Below are 24,878 nucleotides of genomic sequence, written 5' to 3'. Positions count from 1 at the left end.
GTACCGACGAAACAGCACACGCAATCACGCCCTATAGACGTGAAGGCACGAACTGGATGAACCGCAGTTCGGCGTTCTACAACTCCCTCAGGAATCGAAAGAACAAGTGTTGCAAGCCTCTCAAGACTCACGCATAAACAAAACTCCACGAGTTTGTGTATTCTGAATTTAGTCAATCAAGATCTGACCTTTCATTGTCTAGTACAAGTTACATATAGAGATAGGGGCGTTCAGCTTGGAGTAAATGGCAGCATGCGCATGCACTAGTGGATTTCGTGGCTGGTTCGCGCGTCTTTCAGCTTCTGGCAGCAGTTACTAAAATGAGCATAACTCTTTATTGGGAAGTCCAAATAATGAACCGTTTGATGGAGTGGAAAATACTTGAAGACGCTTCCATCCACATATAGAACACCATCTAACTCCTTGTATTCTGTCCAGGGTGATGCTTGGAATTCGTACCATGTGTCAGTCATCTAGCTTCTGGTTGCATTCCCATGCAAAGGTGATGAACCACCATTTTATTCATGCACACCATAGGCTTCTTGGTTCAAATGTCCAGAGGCTTGAATCCATCTTCATCCCATGCTGGTTCATACACTCCATCATTCCTAAGGACATTGGAACAAGAACTCAAAAGCATAGGCTCATTCAACATAAACTGATTATTAAACATAAGGTTAATGTTCACCTGAGAATGAATTTCCTTCTCCAATTGTTTAGCTCTACTTCTTGTAATTGGACCAGCTATATCAATTGGAGTTTCATGTGAAGATGAGTGAATGCTAGGAATGTCCTCATTATGGAGCCGGCATAGTTATTGGTGAAAGCTTTTGTCAAGTCTTCCCAAGAGTCAATTGTTCTAGGCTTGAGTGACTCAAGCCATGTTAGAGGCACGGGTTCCATACATATGGGAAAATGGATGACTTTGGTGTTGTTATTGCCTCCGGCTGCCTGGACTGCCAACGAGTAACATCGGAGCCATTGAATTGGGTCTTGCTTGCCATCATATTTGGTGATTCCTGTTGGCTTGAATTTTTCCGGTAGTCTTGTCCTCATTACCCAAGTTGTGAAGGCAGGAAACTGATTGTAGTTGTCGACTTCTCGCACGTGTCGACTATTGATTATTTCCCGTAGATCGCTGAAATTTGATACTTCATGATTTTTCCTGATGTGGTGAGAACTTTTTGCGAAATTGGTGCAGCTGACCTCTCTAACATCTTTTTATCGTACTGGAGCTTCATGTTTGCTCATTCCTTGGCTATGTTGCCTTGGTTGGTTGACTACTTCATTGTTATTCCTTTGTGCTTCGTGGAAGCCATTGTTGACTACAGCACCCCTATTGCCCTCTCGATGAGCCGAATTGCGAGGAACAGATGGGATCGGTGATTCCATATCGAGTAGCTTGTAAGCTTGTTCTGCGAGTTGTGCAATTAGTCCGTTGCCTCGCTGCACAAGTTGAGCTGTCATTTCGTTGTCTCTGTCTCGAGGTATGAGAGTTGATATAAGGTTGATTGAGGCAATTGCTGCGAGTAGAGTGTTGTGCTCTTGAGCTTGTATTGCGTCAAATGCTCTTTCAAGATTTGTGATGTGGATGTTTGTAGCCAGCATTTGTCGGCGTTCAGCCTGAGTAATATTTTGCATCCTTCTCTAGTTTCTTTCATCAGAAGTTTCATCTTATGGGGCGTTAGCTGATGACTCGTCCTCTGAGACGTTGTCGAGTTGTGCTATCCGTCGAGGAGTTCTCTGTTGGCTAGTACCTACGTTGTTATTTTGAGTAATGACAAAGACTTCTCTGTCTGGGTAGTATCTTCTAGAGCTTGATGTTGTGATTTTTGTGGAACTTTCCTCGCGGCTTGAAGTGAGTGGGACACCTTCCTGGTATGGAAGGTTGTCTATATGAGCGATGAGGCATGACTCGTAGTCGCGGGCGAGGAGAGATGGTCTCATTCCTAGCCAGTGAATGAATTTGCCTTGCAGTGTTGAAGTTATTACCAGACCTTTGGCTGGTCCTGATAGCGGGATCTCTGGGACGTAGTTCGAGTTGGAGTCGTCATCCTTTTCTTCCCTGTATTCGATTTGAGTTTGAGTGAGGAGACCTTGGTAGACTTCGGCTGTGTTGCGGAGTCCATATGGGAACCGCTTTCAAGTCAAAGTCGAATTGTGAAGTGACTGTGATCGACTAGTCCGAACTGGGGTCGAGTCTCAGCGTAGTCGAACTCGGTGTTGTTGATTTTGAAGTTTTGGTTTTTCCTGACCGAATCCTATGTTTTCGGCTGAGAAAAGCTTTCGTCGAGAGGTTTCTTCTCCTGGATGTTGATGATTTGGCACTAAAACAATCCAGCACCATCGGTGATGCAGAGCCAAGATCCGAAAATGAAAGTTGCGCCTGCCTCGAAGGTGAAAGCAGGCTTGATAACGACAGGTGCCATTGAACTCGCGCAGAGAAACTCGATGACTTCCCCTACCTGGCGCGCCAGCTGTCGGTGTTTTAGACCGGCAACCCGCCTAGGGGTTACCCTAGGTGGTCTTTTGTGCAGTAATGGGCCGTCAAGAATCAAGGAGTCAATGGTGACGCAAGGGACATGATTTAGATAGGTTCGGGCTGCTAGATCGCGTAATACCCTACGTCCTGTGAGTTGACTGTATTGAACTTGGATGTGTTGAAAGAGTTGTCTTTGAGGGGGTCCCTGCCCGCCCTTATATACTCGGAGGGTAGGGTTACAAGTTTGATTCCTAGTCGGGTATGACTACAGAGTTCTACTCGGTGTAGGCCGAGTAGTTTCCATATGCACACCTAACTAGTCCGAGTGGGATACGCTTCTTGCCGCGTAGCCCCCTAGTCTTGATTATGTCCGAGTACGCCCCTTAGTGGGCTGCACAGGGCCTACTCGTGGGCCTTGGATGTATGCCCGACAGGACTGAAGCTAACTCGTTGTCTGAGTCACTTGCGGGTTGCGACTGATCTTTATTAGGGGCATCCTGCATGGTGTTTGCTTTTAGTGCCTTTGCTCTTAGGACCCTTTTGACTCTCCTGTATTTTTCCTCCTTGTCCATCTTGATTTGTTGTGTTGGCTCAGACGAAACAAGCTGCCCTTCCTCTATGGCTTCGGTCTCTGTGGTGGCTCTCTTCTTTTCCTATGGTGGAATCGTGGGTTCGTTGGTGGCTTAGACCGCGGTTGGCGCCAAATGTTGGGTCCTAGCTCTCTTCTTTTCTCTCGAAGCTTGCCTAGCTTTGGGCATCCCAGCTGCCTTGAGTTTGTGTGCACCTTCTGTTTGTACTTAGAGCCTTCTCTGGTGCCTTCGTCCTCGGGGCAGGAGGTTCTGGTGAGCTTCGGGCATCACGTCGTCCCCAGCCACTTGCCCCGAGCTCACTCAGCTTCGGTCGTGCTTGCTTCATTATTGTACAGAATGATAGTAGGGAAAAGGTTACCGGGTTAGGGAAACATCAAGGACTCACCTTACCTTCGGCCTCGACCCTGTCTTTGGGATGCTTGCTCTTTGTGGTGTAGCCGAAGCCGGGAACTTACCCCCGAAGCTTGGTACCCTGCAGGAACTCACGGTATGGTTCGATCCGAGCGACCTCGAGGGTGACCGTATTATTGGGCGATCCCCAACATATATAATTTGAAACCACATATGATTGTAGAGAATGCGGCTTTGATCAGATACCGTCACTTGTCAAAACTGGATAATTCCAATACACATTCTCCATGACCATAGCAACCTTTGCTCTCGTGATTTCCTGATTTATCTCCAATCTTGTTTTCGCTGTTTGAAACCACTGAGTATAGATACTACCAAATTCACTATGATTAACAAGCATGCTATTACTACACTCATTCATGCTAACTAGAGAACCTTTTTGATGAAGATCCCCATCAACATCGTTGCAGATACTAGCAATTAAGGTTAAGATATTTTCCATATACTTCACACAACCAAACATCATCGAATAATAGCTATAGGTCATGTCCTGTATGACCACATGGAACTCCATTTCTAATAGAAGTAATGCATCATAGATAGCATTGTATTGGGAATCTCTGCGTGAAGTACTTACCCCAATTCATTTCAGCACTACTTCATTTGCACCTTTTCTTTTTATGATCACGGTTGCCACGTAGTTATATGATTGATGGTTACCATCTACTGTGACGATAGGCTTTCAAAACTTTATCCAAGATTGCTTTCAGAGCATGTTTAATCTCAGTTCTGTGAACCTGCATCGAAGAATACTTGCATTACACTGATAATCAAATGGTACATTGTAAAGCAACTTCCTATTATATTACCACACCATTCATAATTATAAAAGGAATACCCAGTATAATGGATACCTGTTCGACACCACTAATTGCGCTGGATGATTAATTTTCTGTGTCATGAGTTGGAAATGATGAATTTTCTGCATCACAATTCGGGAACACGCGCATGTTGAGTACATCCATATGCTTCATACCAGCATCATGGATTCTTTGAAACTCTTTGGAACAAGATATGAGTGCATCTCCATATTTTTTATTTACTTTGGAATGATCCAAACTGCATGCTATAGCGCCGAACATATCAAGCACTATTCTAAGTTGTCCCATTACATTCAGATAGTTATCCTTGATTTCCTAATATTTGGTCTTGCTTTCATCTACCTTATAAATGAAATCCCAGTACCTTAGCCTACATATGTTGCCTTGGATAGAACTATAGTCCTCTACTATATATCCATATTCTTCATACAATTTCATAAAAACATTTTGAACAGTGCTATCTTCAGCATCATGTCTATTAAAGAATAGATTGCCACTAGCAGCATCTCTTACCAGTTCATTTGTTTCTGCAGAGGTTGGAAGATCAAATAAAATGGAATACTTGAATTTATCTATGCATGTAGACATGTTTGTAAATACAGGGTCAGATCCGTTGAATCCGTTGACTGCTTCGCATAAAATGACATGAGGATGAATGACTACCACTTTGCTTGCGTTGATCTTCAATGATCAGTATAAAGAAGAAACTTCGTCACCTCGTTCATAAATACAGTATGCACAACGAAACACTTGCACCATGCTAAAATTGCATAGAGAAAGTACAAAAACATATTTATTGCAAATTGTAATACTCGTACTCATTAGATGCTTACAGATATCTTGGAACTGATCGTGGAAGATACTAGCGTCATCAAGTAACTTTTAGATGTGTCACTCCGAGGCTCCGAGCAATCAGGCTTGTTTGGGACACCAAACTTGGAAAACAATAGAGTCGGCTAAATTGGAGAACCAACGCTATCTTATTCTGAAAGTAAAGAGCAGGGTCTTATTTATAGCTGCATTCGCTCTTAAGAACACCTTGACACGATGTAGCTTCCCAGCTGATCAAATGAAGCCACGTATCACCAGGTGGCCTTGTTTTACGACTTCAGCTGTCCTGTATTTTCTTTTAGTTACTTCACATACTGACGTACATCAAATTTGTGAAGGTTCATCGGAAAGAGGTGATACATGCATAAATTCGTAGATTGATATCGTTCCAGACATCACATCATGAGGCGAATAGTTGATTACCGTTAGTATATAATGCACTATAACTTATAAGTAAACATATATCTCGCAAATATAATTCAGTACAGCTAATTCTTTACCACAACAAAATGAATGATGCTTAGATGAGCATACAATTGCAAAACTTACACTTACACCAAGTACGCCTACAATGTTTTATACATACAGATTCAGTCTTACATTCTACTCAAATAGATGCTGCTTCAAATGTACGCATATTAAGTTCTAATCCATATGAGCTCCTTGCGAGTAGATCAGCAACATTGTTTACTATTTCTGATGCTATTTCATGTTTACCTATGATACTTCGACATTGGGCCACTTGATTATGAGCTTCACTCCAAACTGTATGAATGTATTGTATTGCTGCAACCATGGACTTTCACTTCGAAATCATCTTGGATCCAAATTCCACCATTTCATTTTTCAATTTATTTCCATTTATTTTGTCCTCCATAGCAATAGCATTAATCGATAATTATGTCCAAAATAAACACCATTCCTCACATTTTCGACGGATGCAATGCCTTCTTTATACACATCTTCTTCTGCAGTTGCAAAGTCGTATTTCGTTTCAGTTTCCAACGTTCTCTTGCATAGAACATCTTCTTTGCTATTTCATGTTCTACTACATGTAGTACCATCTCACCAGCAAATGCATGATTTCCCATTTGTATTATCTCCACTTTTGCCTTTTCATTTCAAGATCCATCAATTATATTATCGAAGATGAATTTATTTGAAATAGAAACAATCCTTCTCCACTTCTGCATGTATTAGCAATTGTAAGTACAATGACAAAATCTGTCATATTCAAAGATGCTCGAGATGCTCCACTACTTTGTTATACAAAGATGCTTTCGCATCCTCAATATTGTCATGTAAATCACTACGAATATACACATCTATCATATTCTTGAACATGTTGCCATTTCTTGGAAACTGAAAAGAAAGACTTATTTGTTAATTATTGCTCTCTATGCAAGTACAGCTAAAATGTAGTTGTGTGCTGTTTAACAGGCAACCCAACTCTCACACTACTAACTCTCCATTAGTCCTAGTTGTTTCCTGAAATATAAAAACCCATGTTCTAGAAAATTAGATATTAGTATATTATCAATTAATGATGATTAGCCAATAGTATTGTACCTTCCTAGTAATATTGGTACTAATCTTTCCGCACCAATCATCGTATCACTGGAATATCTTTCCAATATCACTCATAGGGCACAATTCTTCTATTGTCATTCTACACGGTTCAATATAAAAAAGATGAATTATAGTCGTAATCTAATCAATTTGAGCATCAACAAACTAGAGTTGTAATGAATAAATATAGTCGTATAAAATACAGAGTACAAACACTAATATTGTGTACATAACCATCTGATCTATACTTTACCACGGCTATGTTGTACACTACAGTGCTACTAACACAACTCAGATTATGTCTTCAATTTAACTTAGTAACATAACAGCAAATACATAGTTATTTGACATCAACAATTTATTGACAACATCAACATACTATAACCACGTTAAGTCTCACAAAAAGTGTGGTCATGATTTATAATCCTCAATTATTTATACACCTAATCTATGGGAGAACTTCATATATCTAGGACATGATTTATAATCCTCAATTATTTATACACCTAATCTATGGCAGAACTTCATATATCTATGACCCCTTCAGTTCAAATAATGACATTTCCTACTTAGTCAACTGCTTTTCCATTTCTTTACAGTGAATATTCGTGTCTGTTTGTATAGAGTAAGAAAAATTATATAAATCTACTCCCATCTTTGTATGCAGAAATACTAATGAACTAACCTATGAATCACTTGGGTTCCAGCAATAATCCTACAACAGTGCCAGCAAATGATTCACTTTACTACGAGAATCGGAAGAGAGCCACGTACCTTTCTTCCTCGTCCTCCTTACTTCGATTTGTTCGAAACGAAACATGGATCAGTTAGTCGAATCAAATCCAACAATCATCATTCGATATCTTTTAGCTATCCACTACATACTAACCAACTTCCTCTCTCTTATTGACTGCCACTGTGCACCTACCCCTCGGGCGTTGTCCAGATCGATGCTCCCCTTCTAGACATATGTTTTGAGGATGTTGAGTGCCGTCAATGCTCGATTCCGCACGGAGTGAGTAGCCAAACACACAAAAGAAGGCACAGGAAGTCAGGCGCCCATAGTGGAAGCTACTGGTGACCTCGTATTTCCTTGCTACACCAACTGCTGGGCTTTTCAGAACGAATGGGCCGGTCCCGGCCCAATACGTGGAAACCATATTGTCGATTGAAGGATCTCACACATATACATGACATAGACATACGGATAAACACAACTTTCATGCGCAGCACTTGCATGACACGACGAATACACGACAAGAAGATTAGCTGCCATGATATTTCATGTCCACCTTTGCCTACAGGTATTTGTAACTAGGAATATCTTATATAAATAGCTATCCAAGATACAACGTACTTTCATCTGTTCAAGCTATGACCTTTTCACATGGTAAGTAAACACGAAGGTGTTATCACAACCAAGAGCGCAGGTATAAATTTTCCATTGTTTAAATCATTTCTTCCTTTGTACAATGCATCAAATCTATACTACTCCAACATGAAAGCTGAGGAACTACTTTAAAATGTCGCAGAACTATGTCGTCTGTTTAGATATAAAAAAGCTATTTTTCGATCAAATTGCGCAAGACCTAGGCCTTAATGTATCTAGAACAGATGTGAGAGAAATGAGTCATTCTATCTTTTCTACCTCCATTACTATTATGCCAACACAGCGACTGTTGAAGACTTAGAAAGAGAAAAAATCAGCTATGTTTTGGGCATCGATTTTTGAGGACACATGTGTCGCTCAGATGAAACGCTTGAAAAAGATAGAAAATCAACATCACAACTTCATCGTTGAGATCGCTGAGCTATCCACCGACTACAGTAATGTACTTCCTCTTGCAATTTCTCTAAATACAGGCAATGCTACTGCTTCGAACGCCGCCACACTTACATACATAGGAAATACTCCTCCACAATCTACTCTTGAGATGTTTACTGACCAGTTTGTCTATTTAGTCAACAAGCACTGTTGTTAGATGTATTTAGTTATTTTAATACTCGCCTTCTATCACTACTATGTAATTATGAACTATGTTACTATATCACTTATTTCAGTAACAGCTGGTTTACTTTTCCATACGAGCAAAGACAACGTGAATGTGATTATTATGCAGTTATCCTACTCGACTCTCATTCCAATCTCTTACCTCCGGCACTGATGAATATGTAGAATTAATTACGCACCTCCTTCAAAGTTAATGCTTATACTATCGCAGGCAGACATTAATCGTCATTATTAAAACCATAATTTCTACCGTCACGTCAAAATATGAAGATCTAAACAGAAGCACATGCAGCTGCCTGATTAGTACTATTAATTTTATTTTTCCCAAGACATATCACGCTCTTGATGCTAATACATGAATATCAATTCTTTTAATGAAAATTTGGTTAGAAAATTGACTCTAGTGCTATAGGTCGGGACTGTTAGCACGGGTCATCAGGTCGTATCAGGAGCTAGAATAAGGGCCTGTTTGGGAAGGGGGTGTTAAAGCTTAACACCCCCTTTTTAACAGATTTTAACACTTTTGGCTGCCAAACACAAGTGTTAAAGATGAAGTGTTAAAATTTAACACCTCCCTTTTCATAAACACATGGAGGGGGTGTTAAAATGTGGCAAATGTGTTAAAAGTGGTCCCCCTCTCCCTCTTTTCCCTGGTTGCCCCCCTCTCTCTCTCCTCTTCTCTCTCCCCTATCCGACCGCCAGCGCCTCCTCCTCCCGCATTCCCCTCCCACCCTTCCCGCATCGCATCCTCCACGGCCGCCGCCATCCGCATCGCTTCCTCCTCGCGCGCCGCCGTCTCCTCCCGCAGGCCATCTCCTCCCGCCGGCCCATCCATCCCGGCCGCCGGATCTACACCCGCTCGTTCCCCTCCCGCATCTACATCGCTGCTTGCGCGCCCGCCGCCATCTCCATCTCCTTCCGCATAGCTTCCTCCGCGCCCGCCGCCAACTCCTCCCGCCGGCCATCTCCTCCCGCCCGCGGTTCGTCGCCTTCCGTCGTGACCTTCCCCTTCCAATCCTTTTCTTCCCCCCTGCTCTATCCCCACCCCGCGTCCCAGATCCACCGCATACACGGGCTCATGGACGGGCACGGGGATGATGGATTGCAAGATCTGTTCCCCGAGGGGGATCCAGCTTTCCCCGCCCCCGCCTTCGACCTCCTCTCCCAGGCCGAATCCTCTGGAGTTCCTCGCGAGGGCTTGCAAGCCCTGGATCTCAACTCCCAGGCCGAAGATTGGGGCGACTACAGCTCGTACTCCGACCTCCTTCGAGGAGAAGGAGCACCCCGTGGCCGCGGCAGCCGTTCGCTCGGCTTACGCGCGGGTCGCAGTGGAGGTAGAGGAGGCGGCAGCGGCAGCAGAGCTGGGGCCGGTGGCAGCAGAGGAGGGGGCGGCGGCAGCAGAGCTGGGGGCGGCGGCAGCAGAGCAGGCGGCGGCGGTGCATCTGTGACAAGGCCTCTCTTCGTTGGATCGTTGGCCGACGGTGCTGGTGGCAGCGGCGGCCGCAGCGGAGGCCGTTTCTGCGGCCGCGTAAGGCGGTCTCGCGATCGTGGAGGTCGATCCACTGCTGACTACATCGAACCCTACGAGGTAGAGGATTGGGTTGATGTTGACGACGAAGATGGTGCTCCACAGAATGTGGAGACAATTTTCCCCACCTCCAAGGTTAGTTTTGATATCCATCCAATTGAACACTCTGGATGTTTTTGTGATCATCTGTGGTACTGAATGTTGTTGTGATGGTTAGTGGCAGTTTAGGAGTGGATTACTGTCTGTTCTTGTGATGTTGTACATCCTGTTCTTGTGATGTTGTACATCCTGTTCTTGTGATGTTTACCACCCTGTTATTGTGATGTTTACGACCCTATTCTTGTGATGCTTAACACCCTGATCTTGTGATTGGTAAGGCTCTGTTCTTGTGATGTAAGGCTCTAGTTCAGAAAATTTTAATTAGGACTGTTTTTTCTTGTGATGGTTAGTTCCTATAGTTCAATAAACAGGAAGTAGGACTGTTTTTTTTTGTGATGTTGTTACCTTCTCTGTGTGTGATGTGTTTCTATGTCTCTGTTAAATTGTCTAGATAAATAGATTCGACAAGGCACAATGGACAGAACACAATACTGGTGTCTTGTGTGACTTGTGGGTTGAGCAGATTAGGTCAGGCAACTGTCCAAAAGGATCAATTACTTCAAGGGGTTTGAGGACAGTAGCTGATAAGTACCAGATGGCCACTGGGCTGAAACATCAACATTCCCAGATCAGGAACAGGATCAATCAATTGAAAACATTGCATACTTTCTGGAAAGCATGCAATAAGGATACTGGTCTTGGAAGGCATGCAGATGGAACTATAATTGCCTCAGATGGGTGGTGGAAAAGTAACACCAAGGTGAGGGCAAATATGTTTTCTGCAAATATGTTTGCAGTAACTTTTCTGTGTATAACATCATAATCCATTTGCAGGGCAAATTTAGTGAGTGTAAGAAATTTCGATATGGTGTTCCACATTACATAGATCACCTAGAGGAGATGTTTCGTGATGTTGTGGTAGATGGCTCTACATCTTTTGTGGCTGGTTGTGAAGAGGATGAGGACCAAGATGTTGATGATGTAGGGGAAGATGATCAATATGGTACAGATGGGGGTGTCAATGCAGATGAAGACAACCCTATGAGCTATAACACCAAAAAGAGAGGAAGTACCCCCAGCACCAAGTCCACTGCCACTAGTCCTTCCAAGAAAAGTAAAAGCCCATTGATGAAGATGGTGAGCAGCCTAGTTGACAAATTGACAACCTCTGACAAAGATGATATCCTCTTAAGGAGTGTGGGGGAGAATATTGCAACCAGCCTCAATGAGAAAAGACAGAAGCTGAACCCTATTAAAGAGATGGGTGAGTCTGTTAAGAGGTGTCAACAGCTGGCTTTGGAATGTGGAGCAGCCCCTGAAAGTGTAGAGTTTGCATGCAGGCACTTATTCAAAGATCCATATGAGAGAGAATTTTTTTGCAACATACCAACTCCTGAAGGAAGGCTTCGTTATTTGCAGAGAGTTTGCAAAGAAAACAATCTATATGAGTGAATGTGTGTGTTTTAGGACTGAATGTTTGGTAGAAGTAAGTAGTTGTCCTTAGGAGTGAATGTGGCTGTTTTATGGAATATGAGTTCCTTTATGTACTAAGTATGGTTCTTAGAATAATATGTGACTGTTTGTTCTATTTAAGGATTGAATGTGCTTTGCAATTTCTATATGGTTTGTGGCTGTTTAAGAATTGTTGACTGTTTTGTGGATGTCGAATTTCTATATGGTTTGTGGCTGAATGCATATGTGCAATTGTTGCTGTTCTGTGGAAGGCTCTGTTCTATATGGTTGGTGGCTGAATGCATATGTGCAATTGTTGCTGTTTTGTGGAAGGCTCTGTTCTATATGGTTGGTGGCTGAATCCTTATGTGCAATTGTTGCTGTTGTGTGGAAGGCTCTGTTCTATATGGTTTGAATTTGTAAGGTACAATATGTTGCTGTTTTGCAGAAAATGTGGATGATTAGTACTGACTTACATGGTTTTCTTTGGTGACTTAGGAGTATTCCTTTGATATTGATGAGTCAAGTTCTTCTGATGACGACTTATCAACAGAGATTATGGGTTTCATGTGGATGCAACAGTATCATCGTAAAAGGACCCGGGACATTGCAACGGCCGCAGTAATGATCGGTACGTATTATGACACTTACATGGACAAGGCTCCACAGAGGGTTCCTACTGTGTCTGGTATAGAATGGGTGCATGAAACATTGTGTAGCAGAACCGCTTGCTACAACATGTTTAGGATGTCAAGCCTTTTGTTTTACCAGCTGCATGACTTGTTGGTCGAGAACTATGGGTTGAGGGCAACTAGAGGAATGACCACGATGGAGGCTTTAGGAATGTTCCTTTGGGTAATTGGTGCACCACAATCCCTTAGACAGGTTGAGGACCGGTTTGTAAGGTCATTAGAAACAATAAGCCGTACTTTCGATAATGTTTTGTCAAGTGTTCTTAAGCTAGCAGTGGATATTATTAAGCCCAAGGACCCAGAATTTAAGACCGTGCACCCAGGGTTGAGGAACCCTCGCTTTGCACCATACTTCAACAACTGCATAGGAGCTATAGATGGGACGCATATACCGGTCGTGGTCCCAAATGATAAGGTGGTTCAGCACACCGGGAGACATGGATATACTTCACAGAATGTGCTGGCAATATGTGATTTCGACATGAGGTTCACATTTGCTGTGACTGGATGGCCTGGATCGGTTCATGACATGAGAGTCTTCAGTGATGCTTTAAACAAATATGGTGACAAGTTTCCGCATCCTCCTGCAGGTAAACTTGATTTGTTTTCATTTGTATGTAAGATGGTGGCACCTTTGTTAACCTCATGAAAATTGTCGTATATGTAGGCAAATTTTACCTAGTTGACTCGGGTTATGCAAATCGTCCGGGTTACCTTGCACCCTACAAGGGTACAAAATATCATCTACCGGAGTTTAGGAGTGGCCCAATGCCAAAAGGTATGAAAGAGACTTTTAATTATGCCCATTCCTCCCTTAGAAATGTTATCGAGAGGTCATTTGGAGTGTTAAAGATGAAGTGGAGGATTTTGTTGGGTATTCCAAGTTTTCCGATGCAGAAACAAAGTAAAATCATAGTAGCATGTATGGCAATTCATAATTTCATACGAGAGAATGATATGGCCGATAGGGCCTTTGATATGTGCGATCGGGATGAAAATTTTATTCCTATGCCTCAAGTGCCAAACGACGAAGGAGATGGGATAAATACACAAGTAGGGGAAGAAGATTGTAATATGAATGCATTTCGGGATGAATTAGCTAATGCTTTGTACAACAAATCGTAGATTATTTGTATGATTGTATTGTAATGATGTTGACAACATTTTTGTAGTATCTGCGTTCTATCGTGTGTACAGGACAATCTAAATAATTTGAATATCTTTTTATTTTCATTTCATCGTTCTTTCATTTGACCGAATGAAAAAACAAAAGAAGGCCACTTGAACTGGCGCCAAAGACCGAGCAGCTCAAGCACCAGAATGAGCACAAGCAATGAGCACAAGCACTGCTGGTGCCAAGCACCTCCTAGCGCAAAAAATGAGCACACCACTACTGGCGCCAAAAACCAGCAGCACAAGCACCTCCCGCGCCAGCACTTCCTAGCGCCAGAAGAGTGCAAGCAATTGGCGCCAGAAGAGTGCAAGCAAATGGCGCCAAAAATAACAGCAGCACAGGGTTATGGGACCTCATTTATTGAGGGGTAATGCAGTCATTTTTCAGCTAAAGTGTTAAACTTTAACAACCCATCCAAACACTTACCTTGTGTTAAAGTTTAACACCTCATTTGAGGGTGTTAAAGTTTAACACCCTGTTAAACTTTAACACCCCCTTCCCAAACAGGCCCTAAACTTCTTGAACTAGAGCCTCAGCGCAGGCCAATACCCACCAGTGCTTGGGCACCAGGTAGCCCGCTGCCCGCAGGCACGTGTCGGTGTTCGACGCAAGGTCAGGCAGGCTAGCTAGAACGAACTACAATTTCTCACAGTTGCAAATTTACCACTGCCATAGTGCCATCTCTGATTACTAACGTTACCATTGCGCGGAAGGTGGCCGGGAAGATAGTGGCGTGCGTCGGCACGGACAGGACGGTGCTGCGGCGGTTGAAGACCATGACCGCCGAGCGGGCGGGGGCGAGAGGGCTGGTACTCATCAATGATTCGACGCTCGACGCGCAGGTGGATTTGCCATTCGTAACCGGCACCCGGCGGCTTCCCTTTCTCGCAAGTTGTCAACTTGGCACTCACGCCGGGGCGCAGATCCTCGAGTACATCAAGTCCACAAAGTAAGCAGCGAAACAAAAAAAAAATCAGTGTCAGCCGTCAAGTCGCGGTTTGTCTCCAGTTGAATGAGCGTGCCTGAGTAAGCGATCTTGTGCTGCTGATTCAGGAACCCAACGGCCTCCCGCACCCCCCCCCCCCCCCCCCTAAACCCTCAGGGGGTTCAAAACTGCACCGGTCGTGGGATCCTTCTCGGGTCACGGCCCCGGGAGCCTCACCGAATCCCTATCCTCAAGGTCGGCTTGTGTTCTGTAGTTTCCAGATGCATTTTTGTCGGTTCTGACATGTTATCCCGTAATTCTAATCTTGAGGGGCAGCCTGATGTGATGGCACCTAGCGTCGGCATACTCGCCACGGGATCCCATCCATGGACAGTGGCAACGTCCCCGCGGGCAAGAGACCCTCAAGCTTCCTAATCAGCTCGGCACCACTATGGCCTGCCCGCATGTCGCTGGCGCCACCACCTTCCTCAAGTCGGCCCACCCGGGCTGGACCCCGGCCATGATCAGATCAGCCCTCATCCTCATGACTCCAGGTCTGTGATGTAAAATGTCAGGAACAGATCCAGCCTCCAGAAGACCGGTAGCAGAGCCCACCTGCCTTCACGTTTATAACAAAACCCGTTGCAATCCAGCGACGACGGCAAACAACCTCGGCGAGCCGGTGGCGACCAGCACCGGTGCGGCAGTAACCGGGCACGACATGGGCGCCGGGGAGATCAGCCTGCTGCGGGCGCTCAGCCCGGGCCTGATGTTCGACACCACCACGCATGACTACCTCAACTTCCTCTGCTACTACGGGTACACGGAGAAGGTCGTCCGCAAGGTCTCCTGCGCTGTGCGCTTCGCCTGCCCTGCCGACGCACCCTCTGATGATTCCATCGCGGCGGGCGTCAACTACCCGTCCATCTCCGTGGCAAGGCTCCGCGCCGGTGAAGCGGTCACCATTGCGCGCACGGTCACAAACTTGGGGTCGTTTAATGCGACATATGCAGCCACGGTGGAGGCGCCGCCGGGCCTGACGGCGCGCATAGCGCCGAAGCGGCTGGCGTTCTCGCACAGGGGGCCACTGCAAAGTTCGAGGTGAGCTTCCATGGAAGTGCCGGCGCTAGCAAAAGGGTACGCGCGCACGGCTCGGTCACCTGGACGGATGGCGCGCACAAGGTTCGAATATCATTCACTGTTAATGTCATCTGACTGATCTAACAGAAATCTTTCATCCCGAAGCATTGATTGATTAATTTACTTGCAAGTTAATTGATTAAATAATCACAAAGCGAGCTTTGGGACTTGAACGTCCACCGGCGCGCACACACGCCTCGCCTACCCATGACTAAGTCACCACACCCTCCTCTCCCTAACGAGTCCTCGCACCTCGTCCCAAAGGCCGCCCTTGACGACGCTGGCGAGCCCCAGCACGGCGGGACTGCACGCAGCGACGCGCCAGAGCCCCGCGCGCACCTCGTCGCGCAGCTGCTCCCGTTCCCACCCGCAGAAGCCGTCGAAGAAGCGGAAGTCCCGGACGCCCACCACGCCGCGCTTGGCCAGCTCCGCGGCGCACCGGACGCTCTCCCGCGTGCCGTAGTGCAGGCCCGGCATCACCTCCTCGAACAGCCCCGTCCGCGCCACTACGTCGCTGCCGGCGGCGGCCCGCGGTCCCAGGATGAAGAAGCACTCCTCCAGCGGCCCACCGAAGAAGAGCGGCCGGCCCGAGAAGGCGCCCGCGATGTCAGCGTCGTCTGCGAAGATGGACTCCGCCTCCTTGATGGACATGAGCGACGGGCGGTTCAGGATCACGCCTACAGGGCCCAGCACGCCGGCGGAGAGGAGCAGGATCACCGTGCGCTCGAAGATGTGCGACCCGTCCAGCTTCTCCGTGGCGATAAGGAGGCACCCCTTCTCGGGCTCCACCAGCGGGTGCGCCCACTTCTCGCCGATCTTCACCGCCTGCGGCGGCATCGCGGCCACGGCCGGGTTCACGCTTTTGGCGTACTGCTCGTTGAAGTAGAGCTGCGCGCGGAAGGACCGCCAGTCGGCATCGATCACCGGAACAGCGCCATCCTCGGAAGCCCGCGCGTTGAAGCTGCAACCTGCACGCATAACCAAGTTTGCATCGATCTGGTGAGCACAGCATTGAGCAAGAAAAAAAAACATCACGAGATGAGCCGGAGATCACTCACAAGTGACGGACGAGCTCGCACGCTTGTTGCTGAAGAGAAGATGCGGCTTGGGCTTGGCGACGCTGGCCGGCGATGGCATCGTCATGCTCTTGGGGGATGGTTTGGATGTCAAGAAGCAAGACGTCTCCATTGCTAGCTAGCGTGCTTCTCGGGGTCGAGGTCGATCGCAAGATCACTTAGAAGACTAGTGCTAGTGACAAGGTAGGAGAGAGTGGCAAGTAAATAGGAAGAACGGGTGGAGCCGGAGGCACTTGGTACTGAGCGCCACAAGATTTTGAGCCTGTGGATTAGGGGTATAGTTCGCTTTCTTTGCGCTCTGATCTGGACCAATGACGCCGGGCAACATGGCATGCCATGGCGACCGACATGTGGACAAGCCGTGGTATGTGGCTCAGGAAGTGCGGCCCAAGTACAAGCCACGTTGAGAACTCTTGGCTGGGGAGGCTCGGGGGATGAGAACACTGACGAACAGCAACTTGGAGCATGGCAGCGACTAGCGACGGGACCATGACGCTTGGAGTTTAGCAGCTGCCACTGCCAGTCACTATGCCACGCTCTTCGATCTGTGAGACCGCTGATGGATTGGGGCATGTGTTGCTGGGAAGCTCTCGGCCAAGAGAAATTGCTGAGAGGCAAGGCTGAGCATCGCAGAGGCAATACAATTGCTGAGATCGTATTTCTCATGCGCAACGTTGGGGTTTGTTGCTGCATGGACCACGATGAGGGTGCGTCTATACGTAAATCCCGTAACGTCGCCTTCTATATTTATCACCGCACGTTTGATCGGAGAAACTGCGATTAGCAAGCCATAATTCAGCCCAACAAGACGGTTTTCTTCACGGATTGTCACTGAGCTGGTGCATGTATGCAGAAATAGATAAAAGTGATGATATCATCCCAAATACAAAACTGTTTGAAACATAAAAATATATAAATTTTACATCGAGAATCAAAATTAAATTCCAATTACACCATTAGGTTTCTTACAGTAAAATCTTCACAAAAAGATCCCACTTGACTATATTTCGATGGATTTATTTATTTGCATTTTTAATTAAGGTTGCATATTTTCTGTGAGACACATACACGTGGAACAAATTCTACAAACTCAAGGAATCAAATAATCATACACATTGAACAGATTATACGAACTCACGGAACAAAACATATACCCACATGCACGCAGTTTTGAAATTAAAACAAAAACCAAAAATCATAAACCAAGCATCCAAATTAGATTCCGATTGCATCACTGTGTTTCTTTTGACAACATATTCAAAACAAAATCACACTTGACTATATTTTTGGATAAAAGTTTTAAAATCATTTTTAAATACGAAATATTAATTTTGATTTGATGAGGATATCACCTGCTCAGATACAACCACATTAGCAACTTTTGATTCAAAGGTGAAACAATTCTTTATCATGATTATATTTGATACATTTGATGAATTGATGTTACACCATGATGTGTGTTCATTGTCATTTTCAGAAATACATACGTAGATCAAAAAGAGTGTTAAACACAAATGGAAGGCATAGAGGTCCAAAGAAGTTGACTAGGGACCAAGTCCAAGAATTCCCAGCGTTCCCCACTAGGCCACCACATCAGTTTTGGCCCAAGGAAAGAAAGAGATCAAATCCAACACGTTTCGGGGCTGAATTCAGACTGCAGAACAACACCAACTTGTGACGGTCACCATGATCGCATATGAACTCGGATTGAGGCGTTCAAGTATTTCATGGAATCCTTATCAAGTCTATTTTCATATAAATCTGGACTCATGGTCATATCTTTTCTAAGACGGTCGCAATTGTCGATTTGTTCCAGAGACGTTTTCAACCTACGGTGCTGTGTCACCCTATTTTGGCCCGATGGACCTTGTATCAAGTCAGATCCAATAAAGACACGTCCTAGGGTTGGAGCACGACACCAAGACCCCTTGGTCGTCCTCTTATGTATTAATAAGGATTAGAGCCGCCACGGACAGATAGGATTTTGTTTTGTTGAAAGTTTAGCCATTGCTACTTCCTTGTAGACACGTGTGTCGACTAGACTATCCGTTTTACTCGATTCAAAACACTAACTTTGTGATTTCAGATTGGTTTTTATCTCCATATTTACAATTGAGTTCCTTGTTCTTACTTGTTTCTCGATTGCTCGCAGAAATTACCCTAGTGGTTTGGTTGATCATACTTCACAAGATCGCGACGACCATTGGAGGTGGTGTATCGGTTGCTAAGCCGCAGCATCCTTGAATGGTTGTAGTCGGGCCGTGAACGTCATCCCCATCCCCAGATCGAGTTATTCACCTTCTCTCATCGAAAAATCGAAAATCAACCCAACGGGTTCACATCATGATTACAGCGAACAAAATACTTGAATAAATAGAATAAATAATGGTCTAATGTAAACAAACAAAATAACATGATGAACAAACAATTATAAATAACGAATAAAATACTAAACATTAGTAAAATGATATAATGCAAATAAAAGAGACATACAAAGAACAATGTAATCAAACAAAAGATTTAAAAATTGATATTGTAAAATAAAATAGTAGAATATGAGCATTAAGTTGGAAAACTTTTTTGCATATATCAGGAACAAATTATACAAAGTTAAGGAAAAAATTCTACTCATAGAACAAATGAACTCATAGAACAAAATAGTAGTACACATTGAACAAATTATATGAAGTAACGGAACAAAGAATCTATATATCTTGAACAAATTTTAGGAACTCACAGAACAAGCATTTATACACATCAAAAAATTATATAAACCTACCGAATAAAATATTGTACACTTGAAACAAATGCATTATGGACATATAACAATATTGTAATCCATGAATCTGCAAGTCTATAAAATGAACAAATAATTTAACATACGAATCTACATAGTTGACCAATTCATATCACAATAGGCAAACAAAAATATTTATACATGGCCAAAAAGTTGTTATAGAAAGAATAAGAAAAAAGTTAGTATTTAACAATTAAACAAGTCTATATCCTTGACGAATTCAATCTATAAAAGGCAAATAAATGAGTCAGCTATGTGAAAGAATGAGCCTATAAATTGAATACATAATTTTACACTACGAACTAATAAGTCTATAGAGAACAACAAAATATACTAAGCGATCAAAATTATCCAGTAAATTACTTTAAAATATAATTTTGAATCTACCGCTAAAGAAATTACAGGCTCATAAAAAAATAAAAGAGAATGAGTAAAAATAAATAAAGGAATTGAGAAAGGAAAAAGGAAAGATAAATTACGTACCACAAAGGAATATATAGAAAAGAATCTAAATTAAAATAAAAACCAAAACAGGAATTAAGCTAATAAAAAGGAAAATGAAACAAAAAGAGAGAAAAAGGAAGAAAAAGGAATAAGAAAAAGTGTGTAATCAGAAAATGGTAAAGAAAAGAAAAGAAGAGAGAAGGAAAAAAGAAAGAAAAAGAGAACAAGAAAAAGAAGAAAGGATGAAAAGAAATAAATAAATAAAAGAGAAAGGAAAACGTAAAAATAAAAGGAATAGAGATAGAAAAATAAAACAAGAGACAAGAAAAAAGAAAGAACGGAAGAAAATGAATGAAAGGAAAACAACAAGAGAAAAAAAAGCAACGGAAAACAGAGCAAATCCGCTTTACATGCGTGCATGCAAACCTACGTGAACACTCTCATACACTGTCCACTTGTACCTAATTGGTTACCTTTATTGGGCCAGGAATCTCCCCGCACGGCCTGCCTGGTACCCTTGAGATGATAGGTGCACTTGGAATACCTAATTGGTTACCTTTATTGGGCCAGGAATCTCCCAGCACGGCCGGCCTGATACCCTTGAGATGATTGGTGCAGAATCATCAAATATGCGATATATAGCTTTTCCCCTCGATGAGCCACTTTTGTTGGCCTTCATCGATTGTCAGATCAAGCGATCCACATATATCAGGCTCTTTCGACCGGCAGATCAAGAAATCTACCTCCATCGATCGTCGGATCAAGCGATCCACATAGATCAGGCTCTTTCGACCGGCAGATCAAGAAATCTACCGTTATTTTCTTTTAATAAGACAGACATTAGGATTGTATGGAATATCAAGAACCTGCATTAGTTGGGTCAATGGACAGGTTGCTGATGGAAAACTTCAGCTGGTTTGTGATGATTGAGACGCATGTTTTTTCAGTTAAAAGAATGTAACTTTGGCTTATTAGCACACAACAATTAGTTTTTAAAACCGTTTCATAGAAGCAATCTGACCTCTTAAGAGACAAGAAAATAAAGCCACATTGACAAGCCCTTGTTTGAAATGATATATCTTTTTTCTCGTGACAATCACACAAGCACAACAGCTAGACTATTTATCTGCCAAACAGCAATAGAAACGCCCAGCATTTCTTCCGGAAGCTTAATTCCAGGATATGAAACTCATTTTTCACCTAAGAACTACATAACCTAGCGGCAATGTGCTGTCATGAGTGCAACAAAATAGGGGTAGGGAATAGAATGGCGACAAGCCTGACAACCAAACATCCCACTCTGATGTAACTCGCAAAGCAGCATGCTAGGTACGTTGAACAAAGGCAAAAAGATATGATGGTAAAACTCAGAAATTAGCAGCAAAAGTATGTCATAGTCATAGGTGAGGCCATTCAAATCAGAAAAAAAATTGAAGGATCAGCACAAGCTCGGACACCTCAGAGAGTCGAGGACAATGGTAATCATATTCAACAAGCTGGCATATACTGGTGCTTTTTTCCAACACTCCAATGCTAAAGAAACTTCTGTAAACAAAGGATTGCCATCAGACTGCATCACAAATCATAAAGAGGTAATTAGCTAAGCCGAATCTTTTTGGCTACATCAAGCAGTAAAGTATTGAAAGGACTGACAACATATTAAACAGAAACCTGGCTCATATTGTCAGAAAAAAACTATCGAGTTTTGAGAGAATGAACAATACCCTGCTATGCTACACTATGTTTAGTCAATCTTCAAATACTCTGTTTACTAATATACATAGAAGTGTTAGATATTAGTATTGAAATAGGAAGAACTTCAATATCACTATATTTTTAATAACTGTGTACTTTGATTGATTGTCAGAGAGAATAGTGCTGCAATATTTTAAAACTTAGTCATACTAATCCAGATTAGTGTACATAATTAGTTTTTTTCATATTGCTTTCCTAACCTACTAGTAAGAAAAGAAAGATAAGGTTAATAGTCGGAATCAGTGATCCAGTCCACATCGAATGGAATATAATTTACAGCGATACAGTGCCATCTGAGCAAGTTTATCCGCATTGAGTATTTTATGGAAATGTGAAAGTAAAATGTTCAGCTTGTGGTGTAGTGGGATATATTTAGCTAATATTATGGTTATTTGTCAGTTTACTGTTAATTTATACAGAATAGTAAATCAATAATCTGCAAATGCTATAACATGGCTCACCAGATTAGTAGCAGTCCGCATTATATATATTCTTGCCTTGAGTCAAAATGATAAAGTAATTTGTCAGCACTGGCTTCTGAGCTTTTACTTTGTAATCGAGAAGGAAGAAAACTGACTAGAATCATTCTTGCAGACAGATAGAATTCTCAATAGTTTACTTCTCTCAAATAGGGCACGGCAACGTTTTTCAAGTTATGTACTGATTACTGTTGCTTCTTACACCACCATCAGATGAAATTTCCAGAGTGGTCTGGCTGTCTGAGAACTAAACATGCTACTCTACTTTTCAGAGGAAAATGTACAAAGAGCATATTGTAGACATCAGATTGCAGTGAAATCCAAGCTGCTCATGGGAGGGTTAGTGCATCCGCTTTCTTCTGTTACATTAGTTCTGCTGTCAGAGGACAGATCAGCACAAACAATACCACTAGACACATTTGTTTCATTGTTTCTGCTTCCAGACACTGCATGGCTATTTTGTACAGGATTCCTGTTACCTGAACACTCACTGCCAGGTCTTCCAGTGTTCCTATTTCCAAGGATCTCCAGCTTTTTAGCCTTATGCTTTTTCCCTCCAATGTGGGCACCAAAATTGAATTCAGTAACACAATCAACCTTGCAAATTTTACACCAAAAGGAAGGCACCACGTTTGGTCTGGGACATTGCTGTATGTGGGAAGGTGGATGTGGAACTTTCACTTTTTTCTTCAAGGGGTACCAATTGCCTGGCTGTCTCTGTACAGCGGAACAACTGAAACTAGACTGCTGTTGAGGCACACTGCTCTCTGGGGCTAACTTTCTCTTAAAAGCAACAGTTACTGAATCTGTACCGACCTCCTGAAATTGAAATATTTTTATACAATCATAAATTAGTAATGAACATTATTTGCAATTAAAATTATTTATATGTGAAGTACCAAAAATAAAATACAAAGCAATGAATACCACATAAGCCAAATATCATGATTCCAGACAACAGTCTTCAGGAGAAACAAATGAATGACAACTATGGATTGGAGAAGATAAAAAATCTTATGATCTGAAGAAAATTGAATGTACAATGCTCAGAATTAGAAGGTGAAAGAAACAGTTAAGGAGTCATCAACCCAGCGTTAGTTAAGAAAATTCATAGCCAGTCTGCAAGGTCAGATGATATTGAAAGTTCTTGCAACTGTGCCTTTTAGTAATAATAAAAGTTTTGCCTTCGAACAAGTGGAGGTTCAAACAAAAACATTGTTATTTTGCATTGCTGGCTCAAACTGCACAAACAGAACAACGAACTGAAAAGTAATATGAAAGAGAAACTATAGAGCTAAATTTTTGATAAAGTGTATACCATCTGAGTTCTGTTAATGTGTTACAGTTTCAAGTGTCATGACTGAAGGAAGAAAAGAACAGAAAACAGAAGGTGGACATCTATGGTGAGCCTATCTTTGTATGCTATACAAGCTCTCATATTGACTGTTGGATCAGATTCAGGTATGTTGGCCCTACAACAGGAATTAATCTACTTCCAATTTAAAAAATATCAGATCAATGGGAAAAAATACTTTTAGCCAATTAAATTTTAACATTCTTCTATCATCACACATTTATAATTCCCTGATGAATATTTCATAGTGTTATACTGCATAACAGAGAGAGAGGTCATAACCAAAAACCATACTTTCTGCTGTTCAGGGGCTCCATTGAGGGCAGTCAGCAGATGAGGGTGAGTCCTATCTAATCTCTTACGATACTCCCTCTCTCTCCGAAGAGCTTCCTCGAATGTGATTGTAGGAAAAGTTGATGCACTAGATCTCTGCATGGCTGAAGGCCAGGGGCGGACCCAGTTTAGGACATGGGTATACACATGTACACCTGATAACTGCTTGAAAAAAAATTCGAAGTTTAGAAGAATATATGGTCAGATCCAAAAATAAATAGCATACGTATGGGGGTTCGATTTCGCACCGCAGGAAGGGAAGGGAATAGGTGGGCTTACCTGTCGGAGTTCGTCGCCGGCGCCCGACGAAGGCCAGATGGTCGACCGACAAAAGATCTGGCAGTGGCTGCTCGCCTTGTCGTCGCCGCTAGGAAATAAGGCCGAGAGGGTGGAGCGGAGAAAGGAAAAGGAAAGGGAAAAGGAAAGGGAAAATTGGCCGCTGGGAAACGAAAGCCGGAGTCGCGGGGAGGAGGGGGCACAGCTGCGAGGCGCACGCGGGCGCTAGGGAGGAGGGGGAGGGCTGCTCGGTCGGTCGGGGTTGGAGAAGACGGGACTGGGCGGTGGCAGTCCAGCAACGAATTCATCCGGTTGGAGTGGACCTGATCATCATCCGGGTCGGGCCAATGAAAACCCGGCGTCCTATTCGGCTGGCCCGTGCCCGACCCGACCTGAGCACCGGGCTCAAAATCGTGGCCCGTGCCCGCCCCGATGCGTGGCCGGACAGCCTTGGGTCAACCCGACGACCCGATGCCTCCTCGCGCTGACGGCGTTCCGCGACGTCGACACGACTAGCTGGGAGGACGACTCCCGTCGTCTCACGACCTCTCCATCTTCCGCGAAGGCGCTATTCGACAACCGGCGACCGAGATGAGAGTTGAGAGGGGGCAGTTGAGGTACACGAGACGCGGGACGCTG

The 24,878-nt window shown here is 43.6% G+C and overlaps 3 protein-coding genes and 1 pseudogene across 4 annotated transcripts; 2 read left to right on the top strand and 2 right to left on the bottom strand.

Annotated features, from left to right (window-relative positions):
• Window positions 1–12,549: 12,549 nt before the first annotated feature.
• Window positions 12,550–13,611, top strand: LOC111258453 (protein ALP1-like). Its single transcript, XM_022829720.1, has 2 exons — window positions 12,550–13,076; window positions 13,154–13,611. Exons 1-2 carry the CDS (start codon window positions 12,614–12,616, stop codon window positions 13,609–13,611), a joined length of 921 nt encoding a protein of 306 aa, XP_022685455.1. The 5' UTR covers window positions 12,550–12,613.
• Window positions 13,612–14,930: 1,319 nt separating this feature from the next.
• LOC101783381 lies at window positions 14,931–15,805 on the top strand (annotated as a pseudogene).
• Window positions 15,806–15,817: 12 nt separating this feature from the next.
• LOC101768919 (UPF0301 protein MAB_4928c) lies at window positions 15,818–17,045 on the bottom strand. The gene is made up of 2 exons (XM_004983250.4): window positions 16,784–17,045; window positions 15,818–16,693 (listed from the first exon to the last, which is right to left on the bottom strand). Exons 1-2 carry the CDS (start codon window positions 16,911–16,913, stop codon window positions 15,942–15,944), a joined length of 882 nt encoding a protein of 293 aa, XP_004983307.1. The 5' UTR covers window positions 16,914–17,045; the 3' UTR covers window positions 15,818–15,941.
• Window positions 17,046–21,376: 4,331 nt separating this feature from the next.
• Window positions 21,377–24,669, bottom strand: LOC101768254. Of its 2 annotated transcripts, none has more exons than XM_004983249.4 (4): window positions 24,243–24,669; window positions 23,925–24,125; window positions 22,259–23,095; window positions 21,377–21,587 (listed from the first exon to the last, which is right to left on the bottom strand). In XM_004983249.4, the coding sequence occupies exons 2-3, from the start codon at window positions 24,063–24,065 to the stop codon at window positions 22,580–22,582; spliced, it is 657 nt and encodes a 218-aa protein (XP_004983306.1). In that variant the 5' UTR covers window positions 24,066–24,125; window positions 24,243–24,669; the 3' UTR covers window positions 21,377–21,587; window positions 22,259–22,579. The 2 variants fall into 2 exon arrangements, with proteins under 2 accessions (XP_004983306.1, XP_004983305.1); XM_004983248.4 differs by having other exon boundaries at window positions 21,377–21,612; window positions 24,243–24,663.
• Window positions 24,670–24,878: the final 209 nt, after the last annotated feature.

Source organism: Setaria italica, chromosome IX (genome assembly GCF_000263155.2).
Source record: "Setaria italica strain Yugu1 chromosome IX, Setaria_italica_v2.0, whole genome shotgun sequence".
NCBI lineage: Eukaryota > Viridiplantae > Streptophyta > Magnoliopsida > Poales > Poaceae > Setaria > Setaria italica.
The sequence above is the reverse complement of the archived record's forward strand: the minus strand, read 5'-3'. Positions and strand labels throughout refer to the sequence as shown.

Excerpts from the sequence above, each read along its gene's own strand:
- LOC111258453 (XM_022829720.1), top strand. The coding sequence starts at position 12,614 with ATGACCACGATGGAGGCTTTAGGAATGTTCCTTTGGGTAATTGGTGCA. Across the intron at positions 13,077-13,153 it reads GTTTCCGCATCCTCCTGCAG|GCAAATTTTACCTAGTTGAC; the intron begins GTAAACTTGATT and ends TCGTATATGTAG.
- LOC101768919 (XM_004983250.4), bottom strand. The coding sequence starts at position 16,913 with ATGGAGACGTCTTGCTTCTTGACATCCAAACCATCCCCCAAGAGCATG. Across the intron at positions 16,694-16,783 it reads TGCGAGCTCGTCCGTCACTT|GTTGCAGCTTCAACGCGCGG; the intron begins GTGAGTGATCTC and ends TTATGCGTGCAG.
- LOC101768254 (XM_004983249.4), bottom strand. The coding sequence starts at position 24,065 with ATGCAGAGATCTAGTGCATCAACTTTTCCTACAATCACATTCGAGGAA. Across the intron at positions 23,096-23,924 it reads GAGCCCCTGAACAGCAGAAA|GAGGTCGGTACAGATTCAGT; the intron begins GTATGGTTTTTG and ends TTTCAATTTCAG.